General features: G+C 46.5%; 1 protein-coding gene across 1 annotated transcript; it reads right to left on the reverse strand.

The window, feature by feature from the left end:
* Positions 1 to 5,654: 5,654 nt before the first annotated feature.
* Positions 5,655 to 7,589, reverse strand: LOC149440244 (E3 ubiquitin/ISG15 ligase TRIM25-like). Its single transcript, XM_089658880.1, has one exon. It carries the CDS (start codon positions 7,586 to 7,588, stop codon positions 5,822 to 5,824), a length of 1,767 nt encoding a protein of 588 aa, XP_089515006.1. The 5' UTR covers position 7,589; the 3' UTR covers positions 5,655 to 5,821.
* Between the last annotated feature and the right edge of the window lie 5,326 nt (positions 7,590 to 12,915).

Raw genomic sequence — 12,915 nt, forward strand, 5'->3', positions numbered from 1 at the left:
TAAGGGTGAAGGGACACTTGCCATCAGGGCAAAGGGAGGGGACACAGGCCTCCAGGGTAAGGGGGACATTTGCTATCAGTGTAAGGGGGAACACTGGCCATCAAGGTATGGGGGAACACTGGCCTTCAGGGTATGGGGGACACTGGCCATCAGGGTAATGTGGGACACTGGCCATCAGGGTAATGGGGGGACACTGGTCATCATGGTATGGGGGGAGATTGGTCATCAGTGTAAATGGGGGGATACTGGCAATCAGGGTATGGGAAGGGGACACTGGTCACTAGTGTAAGGGGGATACTGGCCATCAGGGTATAGGGGGGACATTGGCCATCAGGGTATGGGGTGAAATTGGCCATAAGGGTAGGGGAGATCATTGGCCACCAGGCTAATGAGGGATGCTGGCCAGAAGGGTAAGGGGGGCACTGGCTATAATAGTCAGTGAGGACACTGGTCATCAGAGTTTGGGGAGGGATACTGGGCATCAGAGTAAGGGAAGGGACGCTGGCCATCAGGGTAAGGGGGATACTTTCCATCAGGGTAAGGGGGGACACTGGCCATCAGGGTAAGGGGGGACACTGGCCATCAGGGTAAGGGGGGACACTGGCCATCAGGGTAAGGGGGGACACTGGCCACCAGGGCAAGGGGGAAGGGATACTGGTTATCAGGGCAAAGGGAACAATGGCCATCAGGGAAAGGGGAGGAGACACAGGCCTCCAGGGTAAGGGGGGCATTTGCTATCAGAGTAAGGGGGACACTTGCCATCAGGGTAAGGGGAGACACTGGCAATTAGGGTAAACAGTGGGGAATACTGGCCATCAGGGAAAGGGGAGGGAAACTTGCCATATGTCAAAAGGGGACACTGGCAATCAGGGTATGGGGAGCACTGGTCATCAGTGTAAGGGTGGGACACTGGCCATCAGGGTAAAGGGGAAACTGGCCATCAGGGTAAAGGGGAAACTGGCCATCAGGGTTAGGGGTACCCTTGCAATCAGGGTAAAGGGATACTGGCCATTTGGATAAGGGGGGTGAATGCAATCAAGATAATGGGAGGGCACTGGCTATCAGGGTAAGGGGACACTGTTCATCAAGGTAAGGGGTGTGGGGACACTATCAATCGGGTAAATGGGACACTTGCCATCAGGATAAGGGGGGTCACTGGCCATCAGGGTAAGAGAGGTCACTGGCCATCAGGAAAAGGGGGATCACTGGCCATCAGGGTAAGGTGGGAACTGACCATCAAGGTAAGAGAGGTCACTGGCCATCAGGGTAAGAGAGGTCACTGGCTATTAGGATAAAGGGAGTCACTGGCCATCAGGGTAAGGTGGGAGCACATCATCAGGGTAAGAGAGGTCACTGGCCATCAGGGTAAGAGAGGTCACTGGCCATCAAGGTAAGAGAAGTCATTGGCCATCAGGGTAAGAGAGGTCACTGGAATCCAGGAATCTGTCTGGATTGATCTATCCCCTGCCTGGACTTAACCCCTTGTTCTCTGTGAACCTGCCTGGACTTAACCCTTCCCTGCCTGGAGCCTCCTGTGTGGACTAACGCTGTGGATTACCATACCCCTGTTGTTCCATATTGCCTTCCAGAGAACCGTACTGTGTTGCTGTGTCTGGTGTGGATCTGTGGACTAAAGGAACTGTTGTCTGTGCCCCAAAAACCTCCCCAATAAAATCACGTTGGGTTCCGTGCAATCTGTCTCTGTGTGCTCTCTGGTTCTCTTGACAGGCAGACTCGGCTACTTGATTGGAGAGTTAGAAAAGCTTTGGGCTCTCCATAGACGGACATTCCAGCCACAGTGGTTTCCAGTGTTGGATGGAGGGGGAGGAGTTACAAACTCTCTCGGTCATGACATGTGTGGGTCGGTCAGAGATATCGAGCAGATAGGATGTTGGCGGGTGAGCTCTGCTCCTGATTGCAGGGACATGAATGCCCGGAGTCCCCGAGGGTCGGCACAATGGACTTTTCTCCTCCTCACTCATGCCGGGTTTTCTGGGTGATGTAGAAGAACCTGGACCTCTGTCTTGTGTGGTGAAGATTCCATCCAAGTTCATTCATGGGATATACGCGGCACCTGAACAGCAGACAGGAAAGTGCCGGATTGTTTCCACTTCAAGGACATTCTGTATTTATACCATTCTCATCATTTATGCAAAACAGCTGATTAAAAAATGACACGCCCCTCACTAACAGAAGCCAATATGACCCTCAGAACTCTGGATTTCTAGAAGACATCTCATTGCTCAGCCAGAACAAGGTCACTTGGTGGAAGATCCCCGGGTCTCCCCGAGTCGCTCTTCCTTGCTCCCACATAACATACTAAACCTTTCACACCTCCACACATTCTGGATTAACCCTCTACAAGGTAGGAGGAGCTGAGGGAACACACCCAGGACCACCAGGACTGGAGCCTGACTGCCACCATGTTCACAATTCCCCAATTAGAGAAGTGACTAGGTCAGGGACCGGTACTCGCTGGTCAGGGACAGTGTGTCTAGCACAGGGAAAGGTTCCAGTGGGGGAGGGACAGACTAGAGACCACTCACCTGTATCACCAGCCAGGAGCCCTTCCACATCCAAGTTCCTTGTTGTCAGACCACCTTCCATCCACCTCCTCTGTCAGAGGCTGTCGGCATTATAAGTTGTTTTGGGAATCCTCTGCAATGTGTTAGTGCTGCTGGGCCAGTTCAGCCGTGTTACATTGTCTCTGTTCCCACCTTGTCAGAACGTTTCTACCAATACACGTTACTGCAATCTCTGGTCTCCATGTGTATTCTCTCCTCTCTGGGTGCCAATCACCTGGCCCCGCCCACAGATGTGTACAGCAGGCGGGTGCGGAATGACGTCAGTGGCTTACTAAAGACAAATAGACTGGGCACTCTGCAAGTGCAGTTCCCTCATTTTCCCCAGAGCTTAGGGAATGCGGTGAAGCTTCACTTTGTAAAAAGCATCCAATCAGGTGCAAGGAAAATAATCCCAGCATGCAGTGGTAATTTCATCAACAAAAACATTTTCACCCATAATTTTCCTCAGCGGCATTTTTCCAATGATGAAAACAAAATGCAAATGACCCGACATATTCATCAATGGAGGAAAACTATGAGGAAAATCAATTTAATGTCCACCAATGAATGAAAAGGTAATGCAGATGTGAGGGAGGGACGTTTACCTATGGGGACTTCCGGGGTCCTTGGAGCTCCACCTGTAAAGCCCGTGAGTGCTTCCCCTCCCAGCAAGCAAGGTGTTGACAGTAGTGTGCTTAGTGGTGTGGTGTGCCTAATACTGTGTGCATTCAGGACCTCCTCAGACCACCCAGAGAACTGTATGCATTCAGGACCTCCTCAGACCAACCAGAGCACTGTGTGCATTCAGGACCTCCTCAGACCACCCAGAGAACTGTGTGCATTCAGGACCTCCTCAGACCACCCCGAGAACTGTGTGCATTCAGGATCTCCTCAGACCACCCAGAGAACTGTGTGCATTCAGGACCTCCTCAGACCAACCAGAGCACTGTGTGCATTCAGGATCTCCTCAGACCACCCAGAGAACTGTATGCATTCAGGACCTCCTCAGACCACCCAGAGAACTGTGTGCATTACAGGCCTCCTCAGACCAACCAGAGAACTGTTTGCATTCAGGACCTCCTCAGACCACCTAGAGCACTGTGTAGCATTACAGGCCTCCTCAGACCACCAGTCCAAAGCACTGTGTGCATTACAGGGCTCCTCAGACCACCTAGAGCACTGTGTAGCATTACATGCGTCCTCAGACCACCAGTCCAAAGCACTGTGTGCATTACAGGCCTCCTCAGACCAACCAGAGAACTGTTTGCATTCAGGACCTCCTCAGACCACCCAGAGAACTGTGTGCATTACAGGCCTCCTCAGACCACCAGTCCAAAGCACTGTGTGCATTACAGGCCTCCTCAGACCAACCAGAGAACTGTTTGCATTCAGGACCTCCTCAGACCACCCAGAGAACTGTGTGCATTACAGGCCTCCTCAGACCACCAGTCCAAAGCACTGTGTGCATTACAGGGCTCCTCAGACCACCTAGAGCACTGTGTGCATTAAAGGCCTCCTCAGATGACCACCCAGAGCTCTGGATGGTCATCTGAGGAGGTCTGAAATGCACACAATGCTCTGGACAGAGATCTTGCATGGTGCACCAGACCTAGGGAGACTGACACTTGTTTTGTGTTTCTTGCATTTGTGAATGATTGCACCAAATGTTGTCACCTTCTCACCAAGCTGCTTGGCCATAGTTTGGTAGCCCAGTCCAGCCTTGTGTAGGTCTACCATCTTGTCCCTGACATCCTTGGACAGCTCTTTGGTCTTTGCCATGGTGGAGAGTTTGGAATCTGATGGTTTGATTGCTCCTGTGGACAGGTGTCTTTTATACAGGTAACACAATGAGATTAGCAGCACTCCCTTTAAGAGACTGCTTCTAATCTCAGCTTGTTACCTGTATGAAAGACACCTGGAAGCCAGAAATCCTGCTGAATGATAGGGGATCAAATCCTTCTTTCCCTCATGAACATGCAGATCAGTCATCATTTGTTAGACGCATTTCTGCTGAATTTGTTGTTGTATTCTGTCTCTCAGTGTTACACCGAACATTCCATTGTTAGACCGATCATTTCTGTGTGAGGGGCGAACATTCCATTGTTAGACCGATCATTTCTGTGTGAGGGGCGAACATTCACCATCAGGGGGGAGCAAATACACATTTCCTTCACTGTATACTGAATGCTGACAGATCGTATTTTGTAAATCGCTGAGAAATCGAGGTTTTGTTATTTTCCGTTGCTCTGTGTACATTGTATGAGCGACATTGTGGATTATTCTTCCATTGTGTGTAGGAAATACTCGTCACCAGAACATTCCTTTGTATTCAAATAGATCCAAAGAGTTCTGTATAGAAATCAATGATTTATTTATGAATCAGATTGGTGAGATTTGTATATTCGGTAAGAAATCCCATTGGTAGAAGAATTCAGGAAGATGACATTGTGTGGTGTATTGTATCCAGGCGTCCATATTATTTATTATTATTCATTCAGTTATTCTGCTGCAACGGCTGGAGGCACCACACCATAATTATATACGGGAACCAGACTCCTCCCAATTTTATATGGGAATCAGACTACGCCCAATTATATACATGAATGAGAAATATTTACAAAAATCAGACTCTGCCCAAAAATTATAATAACCGTGTACCAAAATTGGAATTTGGAATAGAATACATCTGAATGCTGATTCATTACTTTTTGAATTAGATTTGAATTTTCTGAATTTGAAATGAAACAAAACGAAACAAAATTCCAAAACTGGAAAATGGAGGGAAATGAAATGATTTCCATAAGGAAGTGAAGGAAAAGAAATGTGTTGGTGGTCACATGTCTAGCCAGGACGGTCCTGCTATGCAGGGCTCCAATACAGAGAGACTTCCCCTCACTTCCTGTCGGGGAAATTGTTGTCATCAGGACAGGAAGTGAAAGGAAACCATTCTGACAGAGTCCTGGATAGCAGGAAAAACTGACAGGGGCTCTAATCCTTCCACACTCCATCCAAAACTGAAAACACACATTGTGGCTATAGATACACTGGGAAGGTTCCGGCTCCAGGGCTATCATCTCCAGAACAAGCATGCAGCCAGTGAAGGCGGAACACACGGAGCTCCTGCATGCTTATTCCTGGTCAGTGACACACTAGGGAGTGAAGTGAAGATGACGACCCCTGAACCTGCAGCTTTCTCCACAAATCATTCCTGTTTCCTGCCCTTCCCCCTATTGGCTGAGCATTGCACCAATCACCAATCAGATCACCCCCTTGTGATGTCTCTGGGTGGATCTTTCACTTCTGGCTCCTCCCACATACAGTATCTTTATACAACCTCCCCATACACATACCCCAGCATGGAGGGGCTGAGTGAAGGTGGTGGTGAAGGTGTGGAGGTGTCGGATCGGGTCACACAGATCATAGAAGGAGATCTGCCCGGCCTCATAATCCAGATCTATCCTGACTCTGGTACTGGAGACACCGCCAGGTAATGGGGTCCTATTACTGTCATATATCACTGAGTACTGATTACCCCCCAACCACCCCTCCAACCCCCAGGACTTATTATTACATCCAATCCATGACTGATCTCCTCTCCTGTCTATATTGGGGTAACACATCCCGACTCTCCAGTACTCTGACCCCCCAACATCCATGTCCCAGTAATGTCTCCCGTAGGAGAAGCTCTGACTGCTCATCACCTGAGGATAGAGGAACCTCGCTGGTGTTTCTGGCCGATTCTGATCTGATGATGAGGATGCAGTTTTCCCGTCATCTGATATATGTAGATGATTACCAGCTGTCCTCACATCCAGTAATATGTCTGTAACCCCCAACACCCCCCATGTTTGCTGTACAGCCCCAATATTTGGTCCTCCAGTGGGGGAGGGTTGGGGGTCTGGCCTGGATGGTGGACCATTGATGGGACCTTTGCCCTTTGTAGTAGAATGTGGAGAGACATGTGTGCCTGTACATTTCTGTACATTGACCCCAGACATGATATCAGATAAACCCGTGTGTAATGTGTGTGAGATCCCCCCCACATCCCCATCCCCTCCATCATGGAGGAGGTTCTCATGTCTCTCTCTGTCCTCATCATCTCCATCCTCAGTATCACACAAGTCACCTGTGTATGATTCCTGTAGGACAGTCAGGGGATCCGTCATGTTACACAGCTCCTCAATGTCCCTCATCTTCCTGGACAGCTCCTCCTCCTTTATTTCCAGATCCCGAATATAATCCAACATGGGACGGGAGACCCGCTCTGCCCACTCGGAGATGTCCCTCAGGACTCTCTTCTCCAGGTCTTCCAGACGTCTCCTGAGGTCTCTGAACAGGGCAGTGACTCTCTTGGTTTCATCATCTGCTTTTCCTTGTACTTTCCTCCTGCGTTCCTGCAGACTCTGGACTCTTTTCTCCATCTCCTTTCTCTCTGTCATCAGTTTCTGCAGAACATTCCTCAGTTTCTTCTTCTTCATCATCTCAGAGGCCTCCTCTAGAGTCTCCACCTGGTGTCCCCGATGTTCTCCAGCCAAACTGCAGGACACACAGATACAGGTGGAGTCCTCGGTGCAGTAATACTCCAGGATCTTCTTATGGATGGAGCATTTCCTGTCCTTCAGGGAAGTGGTGGGGTCACATAGGACGTGTTCTGGTGACTTGCTGTGGACTCTCAGGTGGTTGTCACACAGAGAAGCTTCACAATGCAGACAGGATTTCACAGCCGGTACAGGAGTGTGAATACAGTGAGTACAGAAGACCCCGGACTCCTCCTGCTCTGGATGGGTAGACTGGAAGTTCTCCACTATGTTACGTAGCTTCCGATTCTTCTGAAGGACAGGACGTTTCTTGAAGCTTTGTTTACATTCAGGACAGGAATAACCTCCAGGCCCCTCCTGTGTATCCAACACACGGCCAATACAGTCCCGGCAGAAGTTGTGTCCACATCTCAGGGTTACAGGATCTGTATAAAAGTCCAGACAGACGGAACATTCCAGCTCCTTCCTCAGATCAGAAGACGCCATCGCTGAGAGCGGAAGAGAGAAATGAAAGTGAAAGTCTGACACTCCGTAACCAGTGTGACCCATTCTGTACACTCCTACAGGGGGCGAGGTGTATATTCCTACACAGGGAGAGGCTGGGACTGAGACACATAGCTAGAAGGCTTCATGCAGGGGGGGGGGGGGGGGGGTTGGGTGATAACGCTGGTAACATTAGCTGTGTAAAGTCACGTTAAATACCGGAGGTTTTTTTTAGGGTTTTTGCATTAGCATTTAGTGGTGTTTTGTGTTTTTTCACATTTTTTTGTTACCAAATAATTTTTTTTTTTTTAGTAAGAAAACTACAAAAATGCGGTTTACTGCGTTTTGCTGCGTTTTTCAGCATTAGAGAGTGTTTACAGCTACAAAAGTCCTCTAGAAGCCCGCTAGTTCCGGGTTTTATTTCCAGCCAGAAAACGCTGATTCCAGTCTCTGTGTGTATGGACACCGAGGAGAACATGCTGGGGGGTTTACTGGCTGGAGAAAAAAACATCAAAAGCCAAAAACAGCCGCTGTAACAACGTCCCGTGTGCGTGAGGACTTAGAATTCTTGTACAGAAGGACACAGACATGTAATAAGTAGTGACGGGTCCAACACCTCCCTGTTCAATAAATATGATATATATAGTGAGCGCTCTTATAGCAGCAGCTGAAACACCAAAAAGGTAACCACAGTAAACCTCCAAATGAATAAAATGTAAATATAGGTGCAGCGCCAATAAATAAATATATCCAATAGTATATACAAGAGTTCAATAATAAATAATCAGTTCACATAGCATATCAAATGGATGATCCATTCAGCAGCAGATTAGAATAGGCTTGTGACAGGAACCAATAGTAAAAGTGCGCACTCACCGAAAGCGCATGGGTAATGCGCACATAATTTATAACCACCAGGATCTCTCTAGATAGGTGGGATATATAGGTGAGCTTCCATCTATGGAATGGTCATCAAGTCTTGGGATATTGTTGAGATCTGCTGGGTCCAGAGGTCCCCTTAGGGATGGTTGGGTGCTCAGCCTGGGTACAGAGCTCCCTTCCTCTGGTAGTTGAAAATCAATGGGGGGTAGCCTGCAAGTTTAATAGCTCCAAGTGGGAGCCAAGAAACCGGTACCCATAGTGTAGTATTTAAAGAACTTTCATTCCAATAAATGTTACACTGTTCAACAGGTAAAAGGTTTTGGGCATAAAATTAGCTAATCTTACATAATTTTGGGGTGCTGAAAACGAAAATGACCCTAAAAAATGTTGATTGGCTCTAGTTTCCATGATATATTCACCCATCTAATGACGTAAGCCATTCAAAATTATGATGCAACTTCAGCTGCATATTGCGCAATTGATACTGGTGACCAATAGAAAATGTCATGTATACTGAGATGATGCAATATTAGCCTTTAATTGCATCACTTCACTGCATAAAAGCTGCAGTATCTGTAGCTGATTGTAGTTCGTCTTTACATTTCGTTTTATGCTTATATAGGCTACTCAGTAATGCCTCGAACTTGTGTGAATAAAGCAGATAATTTCTGCTATATCTGCGGTGAAATAACTTTTATCTCACAAAAAAGGAGGATAACAGGAATGATTAAGAAAGCCTACAACTTGTATTTTGGCTGCAAGATAGGAGACCAGGACAAGAGCTGGGCACCACATATATGCTGCAATTCTTGTGGGACGGCACTGGAGCAATGGTTGAATGGAAAAAAGGCATCTATGCCTTTCGCTGTGCCAATGATTTGGAGAGAGCCAACAGATCATGTTAGTAATTGTTACTTTTGTATGGTGCCTCTAATTGTAAAAGGGCTAAATAAGAAGAAAAAGTTATCTGTGCACTATCCAAATATTCCATCGGCAATACGTCCAGTTCCTCATGGAGAGGGGCTACCAATTCCTAAAGCACCAGAATCCTTCGTGGTTGAGTCAAGTGAGGAAGAACCTGAAGCGTGTAGTCACGTGCAGTTGTAAGAGATAGCCCTTTCCTCGAATACAAGAGAAAAGCCAAGAGAAGCAAAACCGACACAAACTGAAGACAAAACTAGTGAGAATCCTAAGTATTAAAATGATTCAACTTCGCTTATGGCTATAATTTTTCTTGGTAATCCTATGCAATATATTATGCCATTTAGGCTTTGTTATGTAGTCATATCACTTGCTGTATATTTGTGGAAAGACATCTATCTATATAATTATTGTGCATTATGTAGTCATTACGCCTATAGTAGAAAACTTTCCGTTTACAGAAAAACTAGAGCCAATTGACAAATTTCATTGTTATATTTGAACTCAGAATGTGAAATTCATTAAGAAATGGATCCTTTTGTTTCCAAAACTGGCAAAAAATAAAAATTTGTTGAACAGTGTTATTAGTAAAATCAGTGACAGGGTTGCATTAGTACAGAATCTCCAGTGTAATATGCAGAGTATGCAGCACTGACCCTATTAAAGATGGCCGCTGGGCTTCCTCGTGGCTCCGATGGCAGTGACGTCACGCTCTGTCAGCTCCTCCTTAGGCCTTTCATGCATAGCACATCATCAGAGGGGAGGCTAACCCCCTGTTCGGTTGGCGGTCAAACATTCGAACTTGACGAAAGTTCAACTGCAAACTTTGATCACAATGCAAGTCTATGGGACTGGAAGTTGTACATTGAAAAGTGACCATTCTGAAGGCTTTTATGCCAGTTATTGGCCACAGAAGTGGTATGGGGACTCAAGGACGGCCCTGAGGGACAGGAACCAGTGAACAAAATACAAAAAGTAACGTTTTTAAAGGGGCAGTCATTTTTTTTATTGCTTAAAGTAAAAAAAACTAATTAAAAATGTAATTATCATGCCTGGGGGGTCTTCATAAACTCCCTGCAAAGTTGCACATCTGTACAATGTATAGAGCCTGCTGCAGCACGACTGACATTTATATTAAAAAAAGTGTGTGGGGTCCCCCTAATCCTTACCAGACCCTTTAGGTCCGGTGGGAAGGTTAGGAAGGACCCCATAGTGAAATGTTTTTTTAAAGTGTGTGGGGTTCCCCCTAAAAGCCATACCAGGTCCTTTAGGCCTTCTAAGGGGAACCCCACCCCCCAACAAAATAAGTGAAAAAAGTGTGGAGTCCCTCCTAACCTCCTACCAGAACATTTATCCGAGCGCAGGCCTGGCAGGACAGACGGGGGGGATGAACGAGCGGCCCTCCCCTCCCTGGGCGTTACCAGGCCATGTGCTCTCGGCATGGGGACAAGGGCCTCATCCCCACAATCCTGGCCTGATGAGGGTTTGCAGGCAGGGGGGTCATTACCATAAGGGTACCCCGTTATATAAAAGGGGGCACCCTGATGCTGCCCCCCCTTTTGAATGAGTAAGAGGTACAAAATAAATAAAAATGGGCCTTGGGTGTTGGTGGTGCCTGAACACTGGGCCCTTCACACTTACTCTTGCTGGGCGCAGGCAGGGGCCCTGCAGTTAAAAATTGGTAACAATTACAGAAAAATAGTTAAAAAAAAAAATTTAAATGACATGAACCTGTGAAACGAGTGCCGAAAAATTGTGCCTTGAGTGTTGGTGGGGCCCTAAACCAAACAATTGTTGGAAGCGACCATAATCAGTGGAAGTCTAAACTGGAACTTCAGCAACGCATAGACTTCTGCCATCTCTGGGGAAATTGCTGCTCTCATCTCCACTCCAAACTGGAACTTCAGCAACGCATAGACTTCTGCCATCTCTGGGGAAATTGCTGCTCTCATCTCCACTCCAAACTGGAACTTCAGCAACGCATAGACTTCTGCCATCTCTGGGGAAATTGCTGCTCTCATCTCCACTCCAAACTGGAACTTCAGCAACGCATAGACTTCTACAAACCTCAGAACAAATAGTGTATATATTTTGGTCTGTTTGTGTTGGTTGATTCTCACCTCTTGTTGCTCTTCACTCTGGTCTGTGTTGGAGAAACATCCCCCCAATTCATGTGATCCTTATCAGTTCCTAATTGGGGCGGAGAAGAGTTGTGTTGTGTTATATATTTAGATCAGCTCATGGAGGGAGGTCACAGATGGGGCGGGGTCACAGACTTCAAACAGTTCTTTATGCAGGCCATAGACAGGTTGAAAATTGGATGATTTTTCGAACGATAAACGAAAAATCGGTTGTTCGTTAAGCTGACGTTACCACTAGAGATGAGCGAATTATTCAAAAATTCCATTCGGCTAATTCGCCGAATTTGCGGAAGAAATTTGATTCGATGTGAATTTAACTTAAAAAAGGGTGTTTCTAGGCTTCAGAGAGCCTTAATATTAGTGCAGAACACTGTACCTTTAATTTAAATGCCCTTGGAGGCTGCTGGGGAAGAGAAATAATACTGTCACTCAGTATGACATGCAGATGAGTGCCGTCGATCTTAGGGGGAGGGAGAAGAAGGAAAGGGAGAAGAAGAAGGAAAAAGAAGGAAAGGGAGAAGAAGAAGGAAAAAGAAGGAAAGGGAGAAGAAGAAGGAAAAAGAAGGAAAGGGAGAAGAAGAAGGAAAAAGAAGGAAAGGGAGAAGAAGAAGGGAAAAAGAAGGAAAGGGAGGAAGAAGAAGGAAAAAGAAGGAAAGGGAGAAGAAGAAGGAAAAAGAAGGAAAGGGAGAAGAAGAAGGAAAAAGAAGGAAAGGGAGAAGAAGAAGGAAAAAGAAGGAAAGGGAGAAGAAGAAGGAAAAAGAAGGAAAGGGAGAAGAAGAAGGAAAAAGAAGGAAAGGGAGAAGAAGAAGGAAAAAGAAGGAAAGGGAGAAGAAGAAGGAAAAAGAAGGAAAGGGAGAAGAAGAAGGAAAAAGAAGGAAAGGGAGAAGAAGAAGGAAAAAGAAGGAAAGGGAGAAGAAGAAGGAAAAAGAAGGAAAGGGAGAAGAAGAAGGAAAAAGAAGGAAAGGGAGAAGAAGAAGGAAAAAGAAGGAAAGGGAGAAGAAGAAGGAAAAAGAAGGAAAGGGAGAAGAAGAAGGAAAAAGAAGGAAAGGGAGAAGAAGAAGGAAAAAGAAGGAAAGGGAGAAGAAGAAGGAAAAAGAAGGAAAGGGAGAAGAAGAAGGAAAAAGAAGGAAAGGGAGAAGAAGAAGGAAAAAGAAGGAAAGGGAGAAGAAGAAGGAAAAAGAAGGAAAGGGAGAAGAAGAAGGAAAAAGAAGGAAAGGGAGAAGAAGAAGGAAAAAGAAGGAAAGGGAGAAGAAGAAGGAAAAAGAAGGAAAGGGAGAAGAAGAAGGAAAAGAAGGAAAGGGAGAAGAAGAAGGAAAAAGAAGGAAAGGGAGAAGAAGAAGGAAAAAGAAGGAAAGGGAGAAGAAGAAGGAAAAAAGAAGGAAAGGG

The sequence above is a fragment of the Staurois parvus genome, unplaced genomic scaffold (genome assembly GCF_062004578.1).
Source record: "Staurois parvus isolate SC_StPar_1 unplaced genomic scaffold, SC_StPar_1.0 ptg001108l, whole genome shotgun sequence".
Lineage (NCBI taxonomy): Eukaryota > Metazoa > Chordata > Amphibia > Anura > Ranidae > Staurois > Staurois parvus.